Source organism: Pelodiscus sinensis, chromosome 13 (assembly GCF_049634645.1).
Source record: "Pelodiscus sinensis isolate JC-2024 chromosome 13, ASM4963464v1, whole genome shotgun sequence".
Lineage (NCBI taxonomy): Eukaryota > Metazoa > Chordata > Testudines > Trionychidae > Pelodiscus > Pelodiscus sinensis.
Window position 1 is genome coordinate 2,542,351 of NC_134723.1, and position 26,922 is coordinate 2,569,272.

At 53.9% G+C, this 26,922-nt stretch overlaps 1 protein-coding gene across 1 annotated transcript in view; it reads left to right on the plus strand.

The window, feature by feature from the left end:
- The window catches only part of LOC102448400 (BTB/POZ domain-containing protein KCTD12-like), a 93,557-nt gene that overhangs the window by 55,687 nt on the left and 10,948 nt on the right, over positions 1-26,922 (plus strand). Inside the window, exon 3 of the mRNA XM_075896663.1 lies at positions 8,448-8,573. Within this exon, the coding sequence (XP_075752778.1) occupies positions 8,448-8,573 (126 nt within the window). The remainder of the gene's footprint in view (positions 1-8,447; positions 8,574-26,922) is intronic.

The window sequence follows — 26,922 nt, forward strand, 5'->3', positions numbered from 1 at the left end:
CAGATCCTACACGCCCTCCTGCACCGCAATCCCCTGCCCAGCTCACAACCCCCTCACAGATCCTACACGCCCTCCTGCACCCCAATCCCCTGCCCAGCTCACAACCCCCTCACAGATCCTACACGCCCTCCTGCACCCCAATCCCCTGCCCAGCTCACAACCCCCTCACAGATCCTACACGCCCTCCTGCACCCCAATCCCCTGCCCAGCTCACAACCCCCTCACAGATCCTACACGCCCTCCTGCACCGCAATCCCCTGCCCAGCTCACAACCCCCTCACAGATCCTACACGCCCTCCTGCACCCCAATCCCCTGCCCAGCTCACAACCCCCTCACAGATCCTACACGCCCTCCTGCACCCCAATCCCCTGCCCAGCTCACAACCCCCTCACAGATCCTACACGCCCTCCTGCACCGCAATCCCCTGCCCCAGCTCACAACCCCCTCACAGATCCTACACGCCCTCCTGCACCGCAATCCCCTGCCCAGCTCACAACCCCCTCACAGATCCTACACGCCCTCCTGCACCGCAATCCCCTGCCCCAGCTCACAACCCCCTCACAGATCCTACACGCCCTCCTGCACCGCAATCCCCTGCCCAGCTCACAACCCCCTCACAGATCCTACACGCCCTCCTGCACCGCAATCCCCTGCCCAGCTCACAACCCCCTCACAGATCCTACACGCCCTCCTGCACCCCAATCCTCTGCCCAGCTCACAACCCCCTCACAGATCCTACACGCCCTCCTGCACCGCAATCCCCTGCCCCAGCTCACAACCCCCTCACAGATCCTACACGCCCTCCTGCACCCCAATCCCCTGCCCAGCTCACAACCCCCTCACAGATCCTACACGCCCTCCTGCACCCCAATCCCCTGCCCAGCTCACAACCCCCTCACAGATCCTACACGCCCTCCTGCACCCCAATCCCCTGCCCAGCTCACAACCCCCTCACAGATCCTACACGCCCTCCTGCACCGCAATCCCCTGCCCCAGCTCACAACCCCCTCACAGATCCTACACGCCCTCCTGCACCCCAATCCCCTGCCCAGCTCACAACCCCCTCACAGATCCTACACGCCCTCCTGCACCGCAATCCCCTGCCCCAGCTCACAACCCCCTCACAGATCCTACACGCCCTCCTGCACCGCAATCCCCTGCCCCAGGTCACAACCCCCTCACAGATCCTACACGCCCTCCTGCACCGCAATCCCCTGCCCCAGCTCACAACCCCCTCACAGATCCTACACGCCCTCCTGCACCGCAATCCCCTGCCCCAGCTCACAACCCCCTCACAGATCCTACACGCCCTCCTGCACCGCAATCCCCTGCCCCAGGTCACAACCCCCTCACAGATCCTACACGCCCTCCTGCACCCCAATCCCCTGCCCAGCTCACAACCCCCTCACAGATCCCGCACCCCCCTCCTGCACCGCAATCCCCTGCCCCAGGTCACAACCCCCTCACGGATCCCGCACCCCCCTCCTGCACCGCAATCCCCTGCCCCAGCTCACAACCCCCTCACAGATCCCGCACCCCCCTCCTGCACCCCAATCCCCTGCCCAGGTCACAACCCCCTTGCAGATCCTGCACCCCCTCCTGCACCCCAATCCCCTGCCCAGGTCACAACCCCCTCCATCAAACTCCCTCCCAGATCCCACGTCTCTCTCCTGCACCTCAGGTCCCAACCCCGAGCTCCCTTCTGCACCCAACCTGCACCCCGCACCCCCTCCATTAATATCTTGGAAGAGTGCGGCCTTTGGCCACTTACCAAATTCTTGGAGCGCCCCCCCATCAGAAGTTATCGCCCACCTGGTCTAACCCCAACTTCCTGGGCACTCGCTGCAGACATCAGGTGCCAAGAACCAAGGCAATGCAAAGAGGTGGTGGGGAAAAGACACATCTGTTGTCTGGAAGGGAAACTGTCTGGCGCTGGCCCTGACCTGGTCAGGATTTACCGACTCCCCCTCCACACTCCAGGTCTCAGATGGAAAAGGAGAGGAAGGATGAAGGCCTTGCCCTGGGACTCAGCATGTCTGTGGTCAGTCCTCTGCTACAGCTGCTCAGTGTGACCTTGGGCAAGTCCTTTAGTCTTTCAGAACCCAGTGCCTCAATCAGAGGATAACGCCTCCTTTGGCTAGTTAGACTGAGCGAGGGCCTGTCTCCTCCTCTGTAACCTCTTCGCACAATGGGGCCCAGAGCTTAGTTTGGGACCTCCAGGCACTGCTGAAATCAAACCAAAGTGATATTTGTCAGGAATGTAAATGAGGCAAGCCGGGTTCGGTCCCAGACTCTGGCCTGCTGTGTGACCGTGGGCAGAAAATGGCCCCTCTTTGCCTCAGTTTCCCTGTCCGCCAAGTGGGGATCATGTTACTGATCTGCCTTTGTGGAGTGCTGTATGCGATACGTGTATGAAAGGGCCATGGCACCGCTCAGCATAGTGATCCGGCTTACACTTCAGAAGACTCGCTCGTTTACACTAGAACCAGTCAGACCAGAATTGGATTCACTGAATTTTTAAATGAACAATTGCTTGGTGCCCAGGACCACAGCGTCCGGGAGTCCCACCTCGCCACATGCAGGTCGGGTACAGCTGGCTGGGCACCCTTGTCGGTTAGCAACCTGTTCCCCATTGCACAGCCCTGCAAAACCCACACGTGGGGCCCCGGATCTCTCACCAGCCTCTGCTAGGCCCTGTGCTGAAAATGCAGGGGAAAGTCTAAATCCCACAACCAGCAGCAGGGCCAGCCCAGCAGCTCCCCCCATCCGGAGCCCAGGGGGCGAACGGGCAGCCCGTGAATTATGGAGACACGAACTCGCATTTTACAGTTCCTGGGTCACTGCTTCCGATCACGTAGTCCTCTGGATTTGATCTACAGCCCACATGTCGGTGGCACACATGGCATTGATTAAAGGGGGAAAGCCGGGCCGCAGAGCCTTGGCGGAAATCGCTCTCGTTAATACGCGCAATCGCCAGGGAGGTGGATCCGGGCTGAATTCCTGGCTCTGCGGTGTAACCTCAGGCAAGCGGCAGGGGCCTGATCCTGACGCCAGTCGGGCCTGAGCCTAGGAACTGGATTTCCCGGGCGATCGCCGTACCCGGAACGTCAGCGTAAGAACAACGAGCAGAACTTCGGCAGCGGTGACTCAACACAGCTGCTTTAACAGAGGTGCCCCACATCTGCCCTCCAGGGGCACTGCGTGTGCTCCCGCTGGGCCCAGGCGTAGATGGCAGTGACTCCAGATGTGCAGGCCCACTGCCGGGGGGAGGGGGAAAAGGGAGCAATTGTTCCCGGGCCTGGTGATGTAAAAGGGCCCGGGGCGTCCAGCCGCCATTGCAGCTACAGTGTCAATAGCAGCAGTTGGAACCCCAGGCCCTTTAAATTGCTGCCGGATCCCAGGTGGCGCATACCAAGTGATGCTGAAGGGTTGGCTGGGAGAGGCTAGCTCCAGGCCCCGCCCCTTCCAGCCAAGGCCCCGCCCCTTCCATCCGAGGCCCCGCCTCCACCCCACCCAGCTTGCCCTGGGCCTGGTGACATCTGTCAGCCACCCTGCAGCTTTGCACATGCAGTCACAGTGACTCTGAGCAAGGGAAGGTGCAGGGAGTAAGGCTGAACATGCAGTACTCCCCAGGTAGCCAGAAAAACGCAGGGAGAGCAAAGGGAGGGCAGTTCCCACACAGCCAGGCCGAGGGTACATCAGTCTCCTCCGAGCCCCGGCCTTGCAAAGGGAGGAGTGTTTCCCAAAGGTTAAACCTCTCAGAGGGTATGTCTACACTACCCCGCTAGTTCGAACTAGCGGGGTAATGTAGGCATGCTGCAATTGCAAATGAAGCCCGGGATTTGAATTTCCCGGGCTTCATTTGCATAAGCCGGGCGCCACCATTTTTAAATCCCGGCTGGTTCGAACCCCGTGCCGCGCGGCTACACACGGCACGAACTAGGTAGTTCGAACTAGGCTTCCTAGTTCGAACTACCGTTACTCCTTGTGGAATGAGGAGTAACGGTAGTTCGAACTAGGAAGCCTAGTTCGAACTAGTTCGTGCTGCGTGTAGCCGCACGGCACGGGGTTCGAACCAGCCGGGATTTAAAAATGGTGGCGCCCGGCTTATGCAAATGAAGCCCGGGAAATTCAAATCCCGGGCTTCATTTGCAATTGCGGTATGCCTACATTACCCTCCTATTTTGAAATAGGAGGGTAGTGTAGACATACCCTGAGTGGTTTGGAGCTGCCCACAAGGTTGATTTTCCTCCAGGTTGATTTCTAATGGCAGTTAAGCCAAACTTTCTCCCTCCATTTTATATGGCCTTCATCAGATATTAATAGCTAATATCTGAGCACCTCCTAGATGTTAATGCATTTCCCCACCCGCTCCCTAAGGACGCGGGCAAGCCTGGGCCTCATTTCCAGCTAGGAAACTGAGGCAGGGCTATATTAGCGCTGATCAAAGACTCGTCAGCACTGCAGTGGTCCCCTGGAGCTCGTTCAGATTCTTTATAACGTGCCACAAAATCAAAGAAACTGGCCCGAAAAGCACATTGTGGGAGGGAAGATTTTTCAGAGCATTTGCGAGTGTTTGGTTTTTGTTCCGATTTGTATCCAAATCTCCAAACCCTCCGAGAAGCAGAACTTCCACCCTCCCCTCCGCTGCGATCCAAAGCGAATTCCCTGAGGTGTCCCAGGGAGCCTGGAGCGAACTTGGATTTCCTGCCTCCCATTCCGGTGCCCCAGCTACACGATCACCCGCAGGGTCCCAGCCTGGATAGCCTCTCACATGAATGCATTTGGCCAGGGAACATTAGCAGCAGGTGAAGGCCCAGCCGGGGAAAGCAAGCCCCGGCCCCGCCCCTTCCACCTGAGGCCCCACCCCGGACCCAAGCCCCGCCCACCCCAGCCCGATCCTTCTTGACCACCCGGGGGGCCAGCGTTGCTGTGCTGCAGCTCAGACCCCAGCCCTCCCTAGTGGCCAGGGGAGCCGGGATGCTGTGCCACTGCCCAATGGGGAGCCAGGCTGCCACGGCGCAGCCCTAGCCTTCCCCGGCGGTGGAGCATGTGGGCAGTTTTGGGAAGGCTGCGCCTTCCCTTGCCTTCATTACCGGCCGCCTATGCCGGGGAAGCGCGTTCAACCAGCCGGATTTGGGAGGCGGGTCACTGCGTTTCGTCCTCCTCCCTGTAGGTCAAGATCAGGTACCACAACGGGACACTGGCCCCATGGTGGGCTTGTGCTATCGCTATGTTCCCTGGTGGGCACGACCCCATTGGGACACCGTGTTCCAGCCACAGTGGCTTGGCAGGGTCTTCTATCTCTCCCCAGCCCGGCTGCGATGGCAGGCGCAGTCAAATGACCTTATCAACTGGCTTGTGCGATGGCTCCCAGCAGGGCTGCCTCTCCGTCAGGGTTACCTGCAGCAGCCGCTGAATTATTAACTCAACATCGGGCGGGAGGAGAGGGGCTGGAGGGAAGATCTCCTGCAAGGCTCTGTCTCCCTCCTCCCCGAAAAGGGCAAAGCCTCTCGTCCAGAATCAGCAAGAGGACGGCTCCTGCCTAGCACCCTAGTAGGGCAGTCCAGTCTCGGCCGGGCCCTCTCCTTTCCTCCTTCCCTCCCCCTCGCCAATCCTATTAGCATTAGAGCGTGGATAGAGCTATAATGGGAAAAAGCCCATCGCGGAGCAGCCCGGCGCACGGCTTGCCTTTTAAATCTTTAATAAGCATTAGCTTTAGCAGCAGCCCCGATGTGCTGGGGACCGGCCTGGCAGTGGGAGCCCAGCGGCTGATTAGCTGCTGAGAAGGGGTCCGGGCGAGGGACCGGTGGCTCGGTTGTTATCGCAGCGGGTTAGGGCGGCAAAGGGCCGTGTCCGCGCCTGGCCCGGACCTGGCAGGGAGGGTTCCATTGAAACGCTTCCCTTCTCCGCGTCCCGGCCGCGCGCCGAATGACGGAGCGGCGGTTCCCTTCCGGAGCCGGCGGCGTTGCAGCTGCTTTTCCCTGCGCTCGGAGGTCCTTGCCCTTTGCTCGGGAAACACGCCCGCCGGACGCCAGGCCCCAAAGAGGAACCGATTTGCAAAGCTGTTCTTTGGAGATGAATTTCCTAGAGTGGCACCACCCCATAAATCCCTGCAAAAATTAGCTGGGGGCGGCGATCTCCCCTGGCCTCTTAATGTGTCATTCTGTGTGGGATTTGGGCCCGCTGGCCGTGTGTTTTGCACTCTGGAAAGGCATAACGACCCGTTTCAATTGCAAGGCGGGAGGCGGAGGGACAGATGGTGGCTATGCAAACAGGACCAGCCTGCCCGGGGGGTGCGCAGTGACATGGGCGGCGTAAAGTCCCTGTTTATGGCTTAGGGAAGAGTCATTCAATGTTTGTGGATGGAGCAAATGAGATTAATTAAAATAGACTCTAAAAAGTGCTGCTCTCTGCACCCGGCAACCTTGTGCTCTGCTGCCCTCTAATGGGCGGATTGTTTTATTCCCGCCCCGGTGGATACTGGCGCCTACCGGTTGAGCTGGTGGTGGGCCCGGACGGCTTCGTCAGTTGCATCCCGTATTCGTGATATCGAAGCTTCTTGAATCTAGTGGTCATTGTACTTTGCCCTTTGCCTTAATGGCGCTGGCATTTGTGCTACCGGCGTTGGGCACTGGGTTAACACAAATGCAGCCTGGAAATCAATGTTCTTCATCCATCTGTAGTCATAGGTCAAGTGACTCCTTCAGCCCAAAAATCAGCATTGTGTTTTTGGAGCTGAATAATCCATACTGGCGGTGATGTCCATGTCTACACAGCCCTTCGTCCTCATCCTTCGCCCTTTCTGGAGCAAACCATCTGGTGGGAGAAGATCGACGGATTGGCATCAAAACCTTTCTTATGACAGGACATGGCCCTTTGGCCCAATGCTGTGGAAATGTTCATTTTGGTCCGAATTTTCCATTTTATTTACTTAAAAGAAATGGAAACGCAAAGTGAAAAATGTTTAGTTAAAATGTTCAGATGATTGTAAAATGTTGCCATTCTCACCCTGGAGTTTCAGGACTGTGTTCCATGGTGTATTTTATTAATGTGAGTAGGAGCAGAGATGGTATTTTGCCTCTGTATTTGGCATGGGTGCAGCTACCGCTGGAATCCTGGGTCCAGATCTGGGACCAGCGATTCAAAGAAGGTGTTGATACACTGGAGAGGGTTCTGAGAGCCATTAAAGGATGAGAAAACCTGCCTTAGAGTAGTGACAGAGATGCAGCCGTGTTAGTCTGGTGTAGCTGAAACAAAAGACAGGACTATGTAGCACTTTAAAGACTAACAAGATGGTTTATTAGGTGATGAGCTTTCGTGGGCCAGACCCACTTCCTCAGATCAATAGACTAGATCAATAGATCAGAGTGATAGACTGAAGGAACTCGGTCTGTTTCGCTTAACAAAGAGAAAGAGGGATGCGATCACAGTCTACAAATATCGACACCGGGAACAAATATTTAATAATGGGCTCTTCAGCCTAGCAGTGGAAGGTCCAGCACAATCCAGTATCTGGAAGTTGAAGCTAGAGAAATTCAGACAGGAAACAAGGTGTATATTTTTAATGGTGGCGGTTATTAACCATTGGAACAATTTGCAAAGGGGTCTGGGTGGGTTCTCCATCACTGACCGTCTTTCAATCAAGGTTGGATGTTTTCTAAGAGCTCTGCTCTGGGAATTACTGTGGAGAAGTTCTCAGACTCGTGTCCTACAGGAGTCAGACTAGATGGTCACAATGCTCCTTCCAGCAAACCTGAAATGTGTTGGGACATTGATGCAATTCTGATGGAATTTCATTCAAAAAATTGGACTCTCTGGTCCCGTTTTGAAACGTTCTGACCCAAAACGTTCGCTTTTTCCTTTTGAAATGACGTTTCCTTTGGACACTGATTTTCTCTGAGGTGCTTTGCAGGGTTACAATCAAACCACTGTTTGGAATTCGCCAAAGTGAAATGTTTGGATTGACCCCACATGACTCCCCCCACCAATATTCCAATTTATGCACAATTTCAACATTGTGGCTCCTTGTCCCAGTTTGGGATGGAAAGAATTTTGAAATCTCAGTGTTATCGCCAGGATGGACAGTGTGGTCCCTGACCAGCTCTGGGAGCCAAGGAAGAGCAGGATATAGGAGGAAAGGGAGAGAGAATCACTGTCGAGTGCCGAGTGCATGCTGGGAAATGCTGTGCTGGTGGTATATATGTATGGGAGGGGGGGAGGAGGGGAGGATGTTCATGTACCGCCCAGGGGAAGAGTCAGATTAACAGGATTTGGGATGTGTGGGAGGTAAACCAGTGTCCCATGATGTCTGCATCCAGGCCAGCAAGACCCTGGGAGAAAGTTCATAAGACACTCCAGCTACTTCTGGCCCTTGCCGCCGCACCCAGTTTTCCGGGCAGGATTCCCAACTTAATCCCTCTCTCTTTGGTTCTGGGCATTTTAGGTAGCTCCTGCTTCAGCATGGCTCCTCCCTCACCTGTCGAACTTGAGCAGAGTCTTAAAGAGCCTCTCTCCTCTTCCTCGGAGCCCTTGCTGGACCTCACGGCCGAAGCAGCTGCTGTACTTCCAGGTGAGAAGGGTTGCCAGACGGATCCCACTGGGGTAGGCACCTGGCGTCAAACAGGCTCTTTCTAGCATCCCAGGACCACCAAGCCGAACACTAAATCACGTGGCATGACATTGGCAGCTTCTGCTTAGCAGCCCCTCTAACCCTGGGCTTTATAAATCATCCAGTTAGCAGGTAGGAATATGATTATTCCCGGTGTGACAGTGCTTAACCAGAGTCAGGGCTCAGCGCATTAGGTGCTGTAACGATTCTTGCTGCTGAGCCCAGAGCCTCGCAGATGAGGCAGGGAGAGGTTCCCATTGTAGAGGGGAGGAACGGCAGCACAGCGTCATTACAAATTACGTTTTTAAAGGGATTTAGGTGCCTAAATACCCACCCCTAAGTCACAGGGCGTCTGGTGTGCCAGGAGCAGAACCCAGCTTGCTCTACATTCTAGTCCAGCCTCCTAACCATGAGATCAGCCTTCTGCCCCACGATGGTGTAAGATTCCGGAGGACACTTGGCTAGGAGGGTCACTTCATCAGGTCCAAATCCCAAAGTCCTTACTCAGCAAAACCCCCACTGGCCTTCCAGTGAGAGCTTGGCTTGGCTAAAGGAGGAGTCAGCCAGACTCTGTGGTCCTTTTCCTCTGCCCCCTCGCCGTGAGCATTGCCAGGGAGAGAGCCACGAAGCTGACCCCTCTTGGCTCCGGCACTCCAATGAGATGACGCCTTTTACCAGGCCAGGTGGCTTTTCCCTAACAGCATGGCCTGACAAAGAAGGTTCTCTGCTCAGCCTTTCCCTGGTGCTGTCTGCTGCACCTTTTGAGAGATGGTGGCTTTTTGCTATGGTAGACAAAGCAAGGACACTGTTCTTCGAGGGAGGTATAAGCCACCAAGATTCGGCCTGGGAGTGGTAGTTTCAGCCTGTCTGTGATGTGTGTTGTATCACACTCCAGTGATTAATACAACATCTTAGAAGTGCCTGGGCTCCGGAGTTTTCCAAACAACAAGAAACATTTTAGTGAGGGTTTGGAAACATCAACAACTGCGGAGTCGTCTACCTGGGGGAGTTGGTGCGGAGTAGGCTAGGCTGTGACTTTACAGTTCACTAACTAACTCCTATGTGAATGCTCTTGCTGCTCACACAAGGCACACTCAGGTGGTTTAGCTTAATGCACTTCTGAAATGCGCAGTAAAGCCAGGTCTTCACTGCGTGGAAGATCGACGCTGCTGAGGTCGATTTTCTGGGGTTCGATTTAGCAGATTTAGTGAAGACCCGCTAAATCGATCTCAGAGGGCACATCTCCATCGGTGCCGATACTCCTGCGCCTCGCTAGAAGTAAGAGAAGCCAATGGGAATGTTTGCTCTTGTTGACCTCCCACTGTGTGGATGGCACGGAAACTCGATTTAAGATATGTTGACTCCAGCTACGTAATTAACATAGCTTGAGTTGTGTAGCTTAATTTGACCTTCCGTGGTAGTGTAGACCAGGTCTAAGTGTCCACATAGGGAAGTAGTGAAGAGTAGCTAGTGCATACTTGCTACTCCGGACTTTATCTCCATGTAGACCAACCCCGAAAGAACCCTGATCCAGATTCTCAGCTGGTGTAAACTGACACGTCAGTAGAACTACCCCACTTTCTAGCACGTGAAGTCCTACCCTTGTGCCCCGTAGATTAGGTCAACTGTGTGACTTAGTTTGGTTGCTAACAGATATCTTACAGTGACCTCTTGTTCTGTGTGTAGGGGAGAAATGTTGGTCTCACATGAATGCTAACTACTGACCTTCGAATGGCAACCACTGTATTTTAAAATTGATAACTGTAAATAAAGAATACCCTCTAGATTCTAAGGGTGAAACCCTGCCTCCTTGGAGTCAGTGAAAGAACTTCTATGGACTACATATGGGCCAGGATTTCACCCTAAATATCGAGTTCTCTACCTAATTAATTTGGCTCATGTGATCCAAATGAGAGATTTCCTGGAGAAGTGGGTGAAGGGGAAAGGTATTAGAAGCTTTGAAAGGAAGTGTGAAAGGGATTGCTAAGGACCAGGTTCCAATATGTGTGATGATGATGTAAAACAGCATTTATGGGATAAAAAGGCAGAAACGAGCAAAGACCTTGCAACTTTTGCAGATAAATTTGAACAATCCCAAACACCTATTCAGAATTAATCCCAGGCACAGGGCTTTAAAGTTGGTGGGAAGCAGGGTTCCTGTTTAAAATTTAAAATGTCAGATCTGAATCAAAGCTTAGATTTTTGTAAAAAACAAGTATTTATAGACTATAAGAACAACCCAAATATTTTTATTTTAGCTCATTCCAGTGTAAGCAGTTTGTCTTAAAAAAAGTTGCCTTGTGCTGTTTGCACGCTCCGTTTTGCAGCATGGTACAAGCATATGAGCACTAGAAAGTGAAATTGACTTGAGACTGGCTAGTTTTATTTTCAACACCTGGACTCAGACAGGAAAGGAGGAAAGAGGTAGGAAGAACAAGGGATAACTGTAAGCGAGTTTTTAAGATAATCTTTTAAAATAACCTCAGCTGTCGGAATAAGGGATAGCTCGAAATAGCGCTTTATTTCAAAAATTGGCGCTGTGTAGACAGTGCCAAATTTCAAAATAGCCTATTTCAAAATAGACTTGAAATAAGCTACGCAATTTGCATATCACAAATTGCATATCTGATTTTGAGTTTCAGGTTCTGTGTAGAGACCGAATTGGTTCTTTATTATTGTTGTTCGGGCACTATCTGGATGCCTCTGAGTGTGAGGATGTGTGATCTCATTTGCCTGGACTCCTGTGTCCATCACTGCTCAGGGAGAAGCGATTCTCCTATCCTGATGATTTGCTGCCACTAAGGCATTTTTGGTGCGATTGCTTTGTTTCAGGGAAGGATTCTCGGGCAGTTATAATGGGATTGTGAGAGAGAAACAGACACAACCCAAACATGACCAGTAGAAGTGAGATAAGAGTTCACAAGAGGCAAGAAGCAATGGACTTAAACTGCAGCAAGGGAAGTTTAGGCTGGACATTAGGAAAAAGTTCCTAACTGTCAGGGTGGATAAACACTGGAATAAATTGCCTAGGAAGGTTATGAAGCTCCATCTCTGGAGATATTTAAGAGAAAGTTGAACAGACACCTGTCAGGGATGATCTAGACAATGCTTGGTCCTGCCATGAGGGCAGAGGGCTGGATTCGATGACCTCTCGAGGTCCCTTCCAGTTGTAGAGTTCTATGTTATGGAGAAACTGGAGACAGAAGGGTCTCTCTTATATCTTATTTCTTTTTGGGGACGGAGCAATAAACAGAACTAGATGAAGAATTCCCAGTTCCCTCCAGTTACGGATGTATGTACATACATAAACTACGGAGTAGACAATTTCTGGCCACTAACACTTAGCCACTTAGACAATAACTGATTATACATGCATATGCACACACAAGGGGTTAGGACATCTTTGTCTGTACCCCCTCCCTCCCAACACACAATGGTTTTAGTGGCATCTGTCTATACACACCAGCACACACACTCTTAGGCTACGTCCACAGTGTGTTTTTTGCGGAAGAGGAAATGCAAATGGAGCACTCATTTGCATATCTTCTTCCGATCCTTTTTGCGTAAGAGCCAGTGAACCTCATTTTTTGAGGAATAAGGGCTCTTGCGCAACAGGAGGTGTGTCCGACAAATGGCCCCATCTACACAGGGCTTTTTATCGCAAAAACTTCTTCCGCAAAAAGGATGGAAGAAGATATGCAAATGAATGCGCAAGATTTGCAAATGAGTGCTCCATTTGCATTTCGTCTTCTGCAAAAAACACACAGTGTGGATGTAGCCTCACTGCATGAATCTCTTTCTCTGTATTTCACTCTTCCATATATTTAGATTTGCAAGACTGCTCATTACATTGCAGGTGCCCTTGACGTGACTTAGAAAATACAGCCAAATGAATCCGCATAGATAGCACATCTGTTGCATGTGCACGGTGTACTTCGGTGTGTCACGGATACACCGAATACTGCTGGCTCTTCACATGCGTAACGAATTGGCTGCGCGCAGGTATATCAAGAAATCAGTTTGCCAGGGAGCGTGTCATTGGCAATGTCACGGAGCAGGCTGGGATGAAATGGGGCGTGTAGAAATGGTTGGGATTCGTCACTCTGAGTGGAGGGCAAACCTCCGAGAAAGGAGAATAGAAACTGATCAAAAGCCCTCTCGTTGCAAGCTCTGCCTCCTTAGCCGCTCCCCTAACTTTTGTGTGTGTGTATGAATAAGGAGTCCACGCAAACTAGCTAGGAATCTGAATGAAGATTTGTGGACTGTGTTTTGCTGTATTCAGGTCCACAAATAGTGAGGGGAGCTTGGTGAAACTGCAATCCAGTTAGTAGGAATTCATCCCAAGTGCCTGGCAGCGTAAAGTCCTCACACCCGGACACATCCAGCACTCAAGAGAGATTGTGAAGCCCCCTTTTTCAAACTCCATTCCAAACAATTTCCTGCTTCATTTTTCAATTTGCAAACTCCAGTTCCCGGTAATCTCGCGACACTGGCTCAGCGAGGCCCCGCTCAGAGCTGGGCTGTTATTTCACACACACACACAACACGCTGGGCAAAAGGTGGCCTGCATGGCAGGAGGAGGGGACCCTGGATGAGGGGCAAGGCTGAGAGACCTTCTATACCTGCCCCTTAAAATCTGCAGTTGGCGCCAGCTGGCTAAACAGCAGCTCCTCAGAATTAGCATCATTCCTTCTCCAGTCCCTCCAGCGAGAGTAGGAAGTACGGTAAATATTGATGTAACCTTTATCGAGGGAAGAGCTAGCAATGCATTAAGGGCAACCACAGCTGTGAAGCTACTGACATTATTAGGTTGCAGTGAGCAATTGTAAGACGTCCGTCCCATCCATGTGTTGGGTGCCATTAGGTCCATGAATAAGGGGGTCAAAAGTACCCATCATCATCTCCCCTGGACTTCTGAGTATTCAGCTATGGATGGTCTCCACCAGGGATACGTTCTTCCAGGACCACGCCGCTGCCTAGAGAAGCCCACACACAAAGGAGTGAGTCTTGGTCACTGCTGTGTCCAACCTGTGCGTCACCAGCTGGAGCTATAGTCATAAGAACATAAGAACGGCCGTACTGGGTCAGACCAAAGGTCCATCTAGCCCAGTATCCTGTCTGCCGACAGCGGCCAGCACCAGGTGCCCCAGAGAGGGTGGACCGAAGACAGTGATCAAGCGATTTGTCTCCTGCCATCCCTCTCCAGCCTCTGACAGACAGAGGCCAAGGACACCATTTTATCCCCTGGCTAATAGCCTTTTATGGACCTAACCTCCATGAAATTATCTAGCTTCTCTTTAAACTCTATTATAGTCCTAACCTTCACAGCCTCCTCTGGCAAGGAGTTCCACAGGTTGCCTACACGCTGTGTGAAGAAGAACTTTCTTTTGTTAGTTTTAAACCTTCTACCCATTAATTTCATTTGGTGTCCTCTAGTTCTTCTATTTAGGGAACTAATAACTTTTCTTTATCTGCCTTCTCCACACCACTCATGATTTTATATACCTCTATCATATCCCCCCTCAGTCTCCTTTTTTCTAAACTGAAAAGTCCCAGTCGCTTTAACCTCTCCTCAAATGGGACCTGTTCCAAACCCCTAATCATTTTAGTTGCCCTTTTCTGAACCCTTTCCAAGGCCAAAATATCTTTTTTGATGTGAGGAGACCACATCTGTACACAGTATTCAAGATGTGGGCGTACCATAGTTTTATACAGGGGCAGTAAGATATTTCTGGGTCTTATTTTCTATCCCTTTCTTAATAATTCCTAGCATCCTATTTGCCTTTTTAACCTCCGCTGCACACTGCGTGGAAGTTTTCAGAGAACTGTCCACAATAACGCCAAGATCTCTTTCCTGATTTGTCGTAGCCAAATTAGCCCCCATCATACTGTACGTATAGTTGGGGTTATTTTTCCCGATGTGCATTACTTTACACTTATCCACATTAAATTTCATTTGCCATTTTGTTGCCCCATCACTCAGTTTGGTGAGATCTTCTTGGAGTCCCTCACAGTCTGTGATTCTTCTTGGAGTCCCACTGTGGTTTCCGCATCCTGACATAGGCTAAGCAGTTGACTTTGATGATGTCCTGGTGGTAGGAAAACCTTTTCCTGAAAAATATTTGCCATGTGCCACCTGGGGTCTGATGTTTCAGAAGGGCGCTGAGCAAAGATTTCCACCCCGGCAATATCGCTGTAGTTGTGCCGTTTGCACTTGGGTGTCGTCAGCAGACACACACACACACACACACACACACACACACACACACTTCCATGGAGTGACCCCGATTGACGGGGGGCCCTTTGGGGGCAGTGGATTCAGAAGGCCTGTATAGGAATCCTGGGCAAAGAAGAGTGGGAATCCTGGTACAGCCCCCCAAAGCAGTGATGGAACAGCAGGGTGGCACGCCGCAAGTCTGGCATTCATGGTGATTTTGACCCGTGTCTGCTGTGGTGGTTCAGCATCATTCGAACGACCAAACTTCTCCTTCAGCACCGCAGTCACGTCGTCACACCTTAGGCATTCGACTCCGACTTGGTAACGTCCTTAATCAGGCAAACTGGGCATGTTTGATGCCCCCTGAAAGTCCCTCCAACGAAAATCTTCTTTAGCTGGTTGCGTGGGCACCATTTCTACTCCTTGAAAACGGTTGCTCGTGTTGAGCCCAGCCCTGGGAAAATCCCAGCCTCTTGAGTGATCAAGCCAACTAGAGAAGAGTGACCAGAAAAACTGATCATCCTTGAGAGAACCTCAGAGTGGATTTGCTGCGTGTTCTGCTTCGAGGCACTGGTACCATTTTCCATCTCCCTGATGTTGTGATAAAAAGGGACAATGTGGATGTTGCTAATCACTAGATATTGGAGTTATCTTGGTGGGCAGATTCTGCCATCCACCTGTAGGAACCATCTGAGAGAGGAGAAGACTTTTAGTTCAGTCCTTTTCTATGCAAGTCAAGAGATCATTCCTAACAGAACAGGGCCTGTCCTTCCTGAGCAGAGATGTTTTGTAGGGATGAATAGCTTCCCCAGGTCAGGACTTGAGGGGCAGCGACAATGGACTGTGTTATTGTGGGGCAGAAGGTACATAAGACCTTCCCCCTCCCAACTCAACTGTGCATTAATCTCTGCTGTAGCCTAGGTTGTTGCCGATGACTGACACAACTTGCCCCACCAGAGCTAAATATCCGAGAGGCTCCAAGCGCAGCCTTGGTATCTCCCATCTACAGCTGGAGCCTTGGAGAGACGCGAGAAGGAGGACGAGGCGGTGAGGGCTTAAAACGTACCTTGGGATGAGCTTGAACTGCAGTTAGCCTGGTGATGAACATTAGCAGCAGTGCTTGCTATGGAAGCTCATGAAAAATGAGCTCTGATTTACAGTGATTGGTGAACCCGCTGGGAGCTGGACTGCGGCCATGCATATTTCATGACACCAAGCCATTCCTGTAAATCAGGAAATCGCAGGGGAGAACATAATCCTAACTACCTCCAATGGCAATATGGAGATTTTTCTCTTGCCCAGGAAAGATGCTGTGAAGGATGTGGGGGGGGAATCACAGGGACAAATTCCAACCAACGTTTGTTTTTATTCCTTTGGATTCAGAGTTCTCAAGAGAATTTCACCACTGGTAACGAGATAATCTTGTTCTGGGAGCCTGCAAGCCAAGCCGGGTTCAGCTCGGTGGCGTAGAACACTAACCAGTCGGTCGTACTGCTATGAGGGGCGATGTGTATTTTCTGTCTTTTATTGGCTGAACCTCACGACATCTCTGTGACACCTTCCTTGGCCAGGTCTTGGTAGAGCTCTCTCGGTCTCTCTCATATTCTTCACTGAGCCATTAAGGTGGTGTGGAGTGGCAGTGGGTATCTGGAGAGGTCTTTCACATGACACAACAAATGTCATGAGTGCTTGAAACTCAGTGCAAGTAGAGGATGCAGACAGAAATGCAGGCACAAAAGACAGGACTATGCAGCACAATAAACAAGATGGTTTCTTAGGTGATGAGCTTTCGTGGGCCAGACCCACTTCCTCAGATCAAATTGTGGAAGAAAATTGGCACAACCATATATACCAAAGGGATACAATCAAAAAAATGTGAACACATATAACATTGGCAAATCAGATTTTAGAGCAGAGGAGGGGTGTGCCGGGGAAGGTTAGTGTCTATGAGATAATGATATTAGGGGTGATAAGTGGGAAGCTATCTTTATAATGTGTAAGGTTGTTAGCATCTTTGTTAAGGCCCATTTGTGAAGTGTCAAATTTAAGCATGAATGACAGTTCTGAGGTTTCCCTTTGTAGTCTGGTGTTAAAGTCTCTTTGAAGCAGGATGCATGTAGTGAGGTCATTGAGACAATGCCCAGTCTGGTTGAAATGACAAGCAACTGTTTTTTCTTTGTGAAACTGTCTGATGTCTGTTTTGCGGCATTGATTCTTTGGCGAAGTGTCTGAGAAGTTTGTCCAATATACATAGCAGACAGACACTGGAGCTGAGAGCATGAGTGTCCATAGCTTCATCGAGGCCTTGTAACAGAATCACACCCCCTCTGGCTCAAGCACACAGACCATGGCTTTCATACTGAAGTAGCTTCCTCCAAGCTTCTAAGGCCTTCAGGAATTTGAATCTAGACAAGCTGCCACCAGCTGTAACCTGAGATCCAATAGGCCTCAACCCTGGGTGATAATTATCGTAGCATAACTGAGCCCGAGCCTGACGTGAGTAGGTCAGAATAAGGCACTAACTGCTGAAAAGACCCTAAGTCACCACTGGAGTATGACAGCAAGCGAAAGTGTTACACGCTGGGAAAAGGCGACACATAGAACTGCAAGAATATATTTCTGGGAATTTAGGGCATGGCTAAAGGGTGTTAAGTTCATCCCAAACGTCCATGTAACTGGTTGCAGATATATCAGGGCAACTCATTGACATAAAAGCTAATGATTATGTCGTAAATGACCCCAAGTGACCTCATCAAGTTAGGGACCCCAGTGTTACTGAGGGGTGGAATTATGTCGCAGGAAAGGCAGTTGACCTGGTTATTAAACATGGTGGGTGTCAACCTCACCCCCTGTGAAAGGGGCACCCCGCCTGGGAGCAGTGGAACCTGTTTGAACCCACTGGCATGCCGATCACATTGAGATCGCTGCCTTGAGTTCGGGGTGCCCTCCAGGGAAGCTGTGAGTGAGGGGGTGCACATGCTGGACATGCTGTATTGGCTGTCTCCTTTGCTGTGTTATGCTGTTTGCAATTCTGGTTACAAAGCAAGTCAATCGCACTCCTAGTTAGAGACCAAGTAGCGAGCGCGCTGTTTCTTGTGTGCTCCTGGAGGACCTGGTGCTGATGACAACCTCACCACCACAGTCACGGTATCCTCCCAGACCAATGCTTGACAGATGAGGCTAAATCCTCCTTTATGATTGAGGATACACGGGACTGAAAGCATGAGTGAACAGGCTGAACTAGAGAGACATGCCTACGCCGGGCTGATCTCCTCTATGGCTTGAACACAATATGTGGATCAGGGGATTACACAAGCATTACGAACACACTCCATGGCTGTGTCTACATTGGCAAGATTTTGCACAAAAGCAGCCGCTTTTGCGCAAAATCTTGCCGCCTGTCTACACTGGCCGCGAGTACTTGCGCAAGAACACTGACGTTCTAATGTATAAATCAGGGCTTCTTGCACACTCTGATGCTCCCGCTCAGGATAAGCCCTCTTGTGCAAGTATTCTTGCGCAAGAGGCCAGTGTAGACAGGCACCGTTAATTTCTTGCGCAAGAAAGCCCGATGGCTAAAATGGCCATCGGAGCTTTCTTGCGCAAGAGAGTGTCTGCACTGGCACGGATGCTTTTGCCCAAAAGCACATCTCTTGCCCAAAAGCACATCTCTTGCGCAAAAGCACATGCTGGTGTAGTCGCTCTTTTGCGCAAATACTTTTAACGGAAAAACTTTTCCATTAAAAGTATTTGCGCAAAATCATGCCAGTGTAGACGCAGCCCATGAGTGGCACCATCGCTCCTTGCAGAGCATGGCACATGGCACATGCACTGATGAACTCTTTGAAGGCCGCTGAATCCGATGAGCGACTGACAGTCCCATGCGCAGCAGGGCTCACTCATGCCCAGCCGTGCCGTGAATCCAGGCAGCCGATTCTTTCTTCTTCTGACGCTGGCCCTCACAAAGCTTGATCCGGTCCGCCTTGCGATGCCTTGCTCTGTCTACAAGCTCACAACGCCAGCCTGAGCAGCCTTCCGCACCCCTTTACTCATCCACAGAGGTTCCAAAGGATACTGCGCCAGCTCTGCAAGCATTTCCGAAACTGACGCAGCAGTCTGCCTCTTTCTAGACCCTTTGCAAGTTTCATAGCCCAGCACACCTGTCAGGGTCCTGTAATCCAGCATTCGCGGGACCTGTTCAAGCTGCCGGAATCTTTTTTTATTAATCTCGTGGATGACGTACCAGCCTGATTTAACACTTCCCTGTTTGTGTTGCCCTGTCTTGCCAGCTTATTCAAAGAATTGCACGCAAAGCATCCGATGTGAAAGTCTTGCTGGCATGTTTTGGTGTAAACCATGTCTCTGAGCCATGGAGAAGAGAGGATAAAACACACGTGTGACAGGGCGCCTGCCCTGCACTGGCCCTTTAAGGGCAAAACTCAGGCCCGGAGCAGGGGCCGGAAGCAAAGACCCAGCCGAGGTCGTTAGGGTTAATGAGAGCCCAGCTGGGAGCTATATAAAGAAGAACAGTTTGCTTCCAGGAGGGGAGAGCAGTGAAGAGCTGGCAGCGGAGGAAGCAGGAGGCTCCCAGGAGGGAGAACAGTATTGGGGTGTCCAGGCAGGGCTGGGGGAGTGCCGGCTAAGGGGCTCCCTGGCTGTAGGGCCTGGGGCAAGGCAGGTGGTAGCAACGCAGCCCAGGTAAGCAGGGCAGCAGAGATACCCCAGAGCCAGTGATGAGTGGCCCGTACAGGCTGCAGCTTGCCCTGAGATGGGCTAGATGAAGACAGTCGGTGGGTCACTGAGGCACGGTGGGGACTACGCACCCTAACAATGCGTCTCATTGATGCGGCTTTTCCCGTTCGTGGATAATTGGTTATGGTTCCAGGCTCTCTTTTGCAAGTCTACAAGTGAGCTGAGCCTGGCTGGTACCTAAGGAGTTGAGGCAGCAAAACTATCTCAGAGATAAGAAAAGAGCGACAAGGCACCTTATAGACGTATTGGAGCAGAAGCTTTCCTGGGCACAGACCCACTTTGTCAGATCCTTGTCGCTTTTGCGGATCCAGACTAACATGGCTACCCCTCTGATACTTTCTCAAGAGCATCCTCCAAGGGGCAGACGGGACCTGGATCTGAGGAGCCTTGGGAAATTAACCGACTGTGCCAATGGATCATTAGTCAGGATGTTTCTATTTCTACCCCCACGATAATGCACCCTCTTTCCCAGCCCAGATGCTTTGAAGTCTCTTGGATCTACCCATGGAAGCAATCACAGTTCCATGTGTTCTCCCTCTGCTTCTAGACCAGGGCTACTCACCTTTGGAAGTCCTAGGAGCCACAATGGTACTCACAGCACATGCGGAGGCCGCAACTGAAGTGTGGTTGCATAGCCATGCAAAAATATATGCAAATATATGCAAATAGCACCTTTCACACTGACAGGCATAAAGGCGAAGATTAAGGCCAGACTACACAACACACGGGCCCCATTTAAGTCAGTTCTGCTGATATTAATAAAATGCAACATTGACCCGATTTGCACCCACGTGACAGCACTTTTAATGAGCAACGACAGTCCAGGAATGCACCTACTAAAACACACTGCAACAGAAGAGCATGATATTGACTCGCCGTTGTGGAGCGTGTTCCCAGTGGAGGCCATGGTCAAAGGATCCCACCCGTGAGCCCTGCGTAAACCCCAAACCCTGCGGGCTGCAAGCAAACGGGCCACAGGCCACGTGACCCATGGGCCACGTGTTGAGTAGCCCTGATCTAGAGCTCAAAAGCTCGTGGGCTGAGTAAAGGGGGAGCCCAGCCCCCGTGTCCCCGATTGCTAATGAATATGCGCCTCTCTCCCCCTTCACTGAGGGCAGCTGCTCTTGGATTTTCATTTCCCCTGGTCTCTGGCTTTGCCATTCCTGAGCGCGGAGCCCCGGCAGCGCCTGACAGCAAGGCACAAGCCGAGTGGCAGAGGGAACAAGAGCTAGGATCTAAACTTGGCAAGGTTAGTTCTGTCAAGGGCACACGCTTCTCTTCCCTGCCTCCATGCTGGGGCAGCCGTGGCTGGTGAAAAGCTGCCTTAGGACAAGGGGGGCTCGGCGCAGTCTGGGAGTTCCTGCGGCGGATGCGTCAATTCTTATTAGCCAGAGTGGGCAGGGAGGGTGTTCCTAGCCTCTGCTTGCCAGGGGCTGGGAATGGGGGGCAGGGGAGGGGTCACTGGATGGTTCCCTGTTCTGTTCCCTCCCTCTGGGGCACCTGGCCTTGGCCGCTGTCGGAAGACAGGACCCTGGGCGAGATGGGCCCAGTGTGGCTGCTCTTGTGTTCTTACATGGTGCAGCAGGGATGGGTTCGCACGGCCCGGAGACCTGGGTCCAGCCCAGATTTTCCATGCAGCTCGAGCCTAGGGCTGGACACACCAGGCCGCACACCCAGGTCTGCACCCTTGGGCTCACAGTGCAGGTAAGATGCTCCAGGTGAGGCTACGTGTGCACTGCTTGTACACGCGCCCGCGCTGAGCCTCAGGGCCCGGGCCGGCTGACTTGGGCTCGGGCCGCAGGGCGCGACCATTTCAGTAAGGAGCCGGCTCTGACCCTCCCCTCTTGCGGGATCTCGGAGCCCGGCTCCAGTCCTGAGCATCTGCCCGGCAACGTCAGAGCCCTGGGAGCCTGGCTCCGCAGGGGCAGGCCAGCCACAGCCATGCCCATGCTAGGCCCGTCCTGCGGGCCCCCGGGCTGGACTAGCCAGCTCAGAACTCATTGGCAGGGCTTTGGGGAGGAACCGGGCCCTGGAACAGCGTGGGAGGGGGTAGGCTGCATGTCCGGAGGGAGGCGCAGTGGCAGAGATGGGGGAGTCCCTGGGCGCTGCAGGGTTGGGGCGCGGCGCATTGACCCAACACGGGGGACGTGCCCTTCGCTAGCTGCACCGAGTCCCTCCCTGCCCCAGGCCGAGGTTGGGAAGCAGGTAAAGCCCCACAGAGCTGATGCTGACAACACCCCGGGTCCCCGGAGTCGCTGGGTTTCTAGCCAACCGGTTCCTCGCTCCGGGCTCGCTGTTGTTTGGTTAACCGGGCGCAGGCATCCGGGTGGCACAGCCGGGTTGCCATGGCAGTTAATCCAGCCTCTGCTGCAGATTTAACAAACAGCCGCGGCTGGCACAGCCGGCCGTCGCGAGCCGGGCGCTGCTCCGCGGGCACAGGGCAGCAGATGCTCACGAAGTCGGCTCGTCTCTGGGGGAAGCGGCACAGCCACGCGCCGGTTTGTGGGCCTGTCTGCCGTCTGGGCGAGTGCAGGCGGGGAGATGGGGCTGTGGCGGGAGCTGCCCAGGCGACACGGCCCGTGGGGGTCCGCCCCTCTCGTCACCTGGAGTAAACACGCGGGCGTGAGCGGGGCTGGCTCAGCTCACACTAGTGAACCGGCGACCTGCCCCCGGGCGGTAGGACCTCTCTGTCCATGCGGCCTGAGCGCCCCGGTGGGACGCATCGCTGGCGAACCGCGGCACGGTCAACGCCCGGCGGCATCTGAGCGCTCGCAGCGGCTTCCTGGCTGTGGGCGCGGGGTCCCTCTAGCGACGAGCAGGCAGGCTGGAGCCCTGAGAGCAAGGAGAGGCCTTAGCTCTCTCTGGCCTAAAGGGGGGCAGCAGTGTGAACAAACCAGGCTTGGAGCCTGGCAGAGTCCTGCAGCCACAAACCAGGCCCCGGGCTAGAGGCAGACCCTGAATTAGCTGCTTCTTCCCCATCCCACCCACGCTGCTGGGTCTCCTTCTGGCCGTGTCTTGGGAAGCCGCATGCTTGCTCCGGCTGGGTTCCGCGCTGCTTTTCTGGCCTCTCCAAAGGCCTCCCTCCGGCACAGCCCACCCACTGCGCTAGGCCCATGCCACGGGCCTGCCACGGCAAGGCCTCACCGCCTGGGGCAGCCCCCGGGGCGTTTCCGGACCCTGGCTCAGGCTTCTGGCCCCGTGGCAATGGGCAGCGGTCACTGCCCAGCAGGGCGGGGCTCCACGCGGGGCCGAGGGAAGCAGGATGCCTTGCTCGAGGCAGCCCTTGACGTGCAGAGGATGCAGAGGCAGCAGGGAGGCAGGATCTGCCGGGAAGCCCAGCCAGTTGCGGTGGAACATCCCTGGCCTGGCTGCCTCGCTGGGGAGGGAGCTGGTGGACTCTGGAGTGGAGGAAAGACAGATCCCCTGGGGAGGTGCCAGGGGACTGGCCCGGCCACCGGCTGCTCAGTGCCGTGTGCTGCTCAGCTTCCTTGCTAGGGGAGTCCCCAGAGGAGCAGTCCCCGGCCTTCCTCTTCTATTCCAGCACTGGGACGTGCCTGAGACTTTGGGTCCCTCCCAGCTCGTGGGGGCTGTGAAATAACTCGGAGCCGGACACATCAGAGAGCGCGGAACGTTCTGACAGTCCCGGGGGACCGGGCATCCCGGACGGGGTTTCATTCATCGTGGGAGTAAGAGCTGGCCGAGGAGATCCGAGGGCTGGGGTACGCTCGCACGCACGGCTCCTGCCCCGGACGCCCGGCATCAGTGAACCAGGGAGCCCATTAATAGCACCCAGCAGGATTCCGGCCACACCATGCCGAGGGGGGCTGTGGAATCTCCATCCCTGGAGCGATGGAAGAGCAGTGGGACACGCACCTGCCAGGGATGGGCTAGACGGTGCTGGGTCCTGCTGGGAGGTCTCGCGAGGTCCCTCCCAGTCCTAGTGTGCGATGATTGGAGGATGGCCCAGAAGGACGGCTTGGGAAAAGTCACTTCGGGCGTCTCCCCTGCTCGCTGAACCGGACACAAGAGCGAGGCGAGACGCAAAGGGCTCCGAAAAGCGAGGGATGCGAAAGTCAGGCTTGCGACAGGGCGTTTGCCCTGCGCTGGCCCTTTAAGGGCAAACCCCCAGCCCTGAGCAAGGACTGAAAGCGAAGCCCCAGCTGAGGCAGTTCTGCTAATGAGGGCCCAGCTGGGGGCTGGATAAAGGGCACCTGGAGGGAGGGGGAAACTGAGGCTGCTCTGGGCAGAGAGCAGGAGGGACCTGGCTGCCAGGGAAGCAGGAGGCTTCCTGGAGGCTTCCTGGAGGCAGAGGCCAGGCCAGGCCAGGCCAGGCCAGCCAGCCAGCCAGCCAGCCAGCCAGGCAGGCAGGCAGGCAGGGGAGGCTCTGGCCAAGCAAACCCCCAGGCTGCAAGGCCTGAGGCTACTAGGGCTGTAGCGAGGCGGCCATGGTAGGCAGGGGCAGCAGGTCCACCCCCTTAGCCAGTGCTGAGTGGCCATTGCAGATGCAGGTTGCCCCGAGGCGAGGGCTAGATGGAGACTGGCAGTGGGTCACTGAGGCAAGGTGCGGACAGGGGAACTGGGTGTTCCCTGGGGGGAGAATAGGGGGCCCTGGAGAGGGGAGGACCCTGGAGGGCACAGTGGTGTAAACCTCCCCCCCTCCGGAAGGGGGGCTCAGACACTGGCGTGGGCGCTGCCGGAGGGCCGTGTCTGGAGGAGGGCGCTGTGGTCAAAGAGAAACATGGGGAGGCGCCAGCTAGAGGCAGGGCCGGCTTTAAGAAGTGTGGGGCCCTGCATGCGCCGTGTGCCCAGGCTGGGGAGCACTGTGTGTGGGCCGTGCCCCTGGGAGCGGGGCCCCATTCCAGGGAATCGGCTGAATTGGCCTAACGCTGGCCCTGGCTAGAGGGAGGCATCCAACGAGCCAAACTAGCCAATTCCCAGGACTGCCGGCTGGAGCCGCCGTGGGGGTGAGGCTGCCCCGGGACAAGGCTAAGTACCTGGGACTTTTCCTAAGAGAACTGCTGGCCCAGGAGGTCGGTCTAGGCAACGGTTAGATAGTATTGTGTGGTGTTTGTTCCCTCCCCCAAAGAACGTACAGTCGACATAGCCAGGACAGAGATGGGGTGCTTGGGGAAACTGAGGCACAGCGTGAGGAAGTGAACAGCTCCGGGTGACCCAGTAGGGCAGGGGCTCAGATGGGTCATGGAAAGACTAAGAGCTGAGGTGTCCCAAAATCAGGGGGGCAGGGCTTGGTCTCCAGGTTCGTCTCTGTGTTCCAGGGCTCACTAACTCGCAGACGGGGTCGGAAGGCTCGTCCCTCACAGCAGGCCCAGCCTCTCGTGGAGAGTGGGGGTTTCGGAGCCGATGTTCCCCCGGCTGCCCACTCTGAGCTCCTTTAAGGGAGACAGAAAACCGGGCTAGGTGGGCCCCGCATCCGGCAGGTCTGGCAATTCCTGCATTGGGGGATGCAGAGCAAAACACAGAGATGTCGGCCTGCACGGCTCAGGGGGTCTCTGGCCTTCACAGCCACGAGCCACTTTCCTTTGGGCTCAGGTCTGGACAGAACAGCCTCTGCCCCGTGGCTTTGCCGGGTGCCACACTCGGGAGACACACATGTGCCTGCTCAGGTGACATGCCCGATGTCCGACCCAGGGGCGTGGCGCTCGCGGGGCAGGAGGGCCCGTGGACAGGCGCGGCCGGGGTCAGCAAAGGCCCGGGGCTTTGCACTGCTAGCAGTGTGCCGATCATTTCTACAGCCATTCGCACTGGGGCCCGGCTGGACGGGCCAAGTGAGGACATGCCCTCCGTAAAGGGATCAGAAAGAAGGCTAAGCTGCTATCAGTGCTATTCCTGAGCTGGGGCGTTTCCCAGGGCTGCTGATTAGCCTCTGCCTGCCTTTCATGCAAAGCCACCCACGCTCCGGGAAATGGCAGCCTTCCTGGCTCCTCTGCGGAGCCTGCGTCACCCACGGCTGGGGGGCAGCGCTGACTGGCCTTCCCAGCAGTGTTAACACGGAGATGCCCCCTTCGCTCTGGAAATACAGCTCTGGCCAGGCCTTTCCAAAGCCCCTCTGGGGTTTAGGAACACAGCGGCCGTTAACGGGGCTTGGCCTCCTCTGCTTGGGGTGCTTTGGAAGATCTCCTCCCACGGCCCAGCAGAGCGCCAACCTCCCCAGGGTCAGCATTTGCTTGTCTCTTTCCGAACGCATCCCCCTCCGGAGATCTGCTCCTTGCCCCTCTGCAGGCGGCACGTTGCCCTCTGGGTTGTCTAGTAGTGGGGTGACTCTGCCTCCACTGAGATCCACAAGGGCACAGCAGAGCTGGCCAGATCACGAAGAGAGAGCGAGGCGCAGGAGCCGTGAGTGGTATTAGAACAGAAGAACATGAGACCGGCCAGGCTAGGGCAGACCAAAGGTCCATCAACCCAGGGTCCTGTCTGTCGACAGTGACCAACGCCAGGCGGCCCAGAGGGAGTGAACAGAACAGGGACTCCTCACATGGATGAGACTGAGGGATTTGGGTTTGTTTAGTCTGCAGAAGAGAAGAGTGAGGGGGGATTTGAGAGCAGCCTTCAACTACCTGAAGGGGGTTCCAAAGAGGCTGGAGAGAGGCTGTTCTCAGTGGTGGCAGACGGCAGAACAAGGAGCAATGGTCTCCAGCTACAGTGGGGGAGGTCTAGATTGGACATTAGCAAAAACTCTTTCCCTAGGAGGGTGGGGAAGCCCTGGGCTGGGTTCCCTAGGGAGGGGGTGGAATCTCCATCCCTAGTGGTATTTAAGTCTCGGCTTGACAAAGGCCCTGCCTGGGTTGGTTTAGTTGGATTGGTCCTGCCTTGGGCAGGGGGTTGGACTTGATGACCTCCTGTGTCTCTTCCAGCCCTATAATTCTATGATATGTAATCCCTCCCCGTCAGCCATTCCCAGTCCTGACCAGAAGAGGTTATGGGACACCATCCCCGCCCATTCTGGCTAATAAATATTGATGGACCCAACTGCCATGAATCTATCTAGTTCTTTTTTGAACCCTGTAAAAGTTCTGGTCTTCACAACCTCCTCTGGCAAGGAGTTCCACAGGTTGATTGTGTGCTGGGTAAAGAAAAACTTCCTTTGGTTTGTTTTAAACCTGCTGCCTATTAATTTCATCTGGTGACCTCTCGTTCTTTGTTACAGGAATAAGTAAATAACTTTTCCTTATTCACTTTCTCCACACCTGTCATGATTTTATAGACCTTGATCATATACCCTCTTCATCTCCTCTTTTTTCTAAACTGAAAACTCCCGGTCTTTTTAATCTCTCTTCATACGGGACCTGTTCCAAACCTCTAATCATTTTTGTTGCCCTTTTC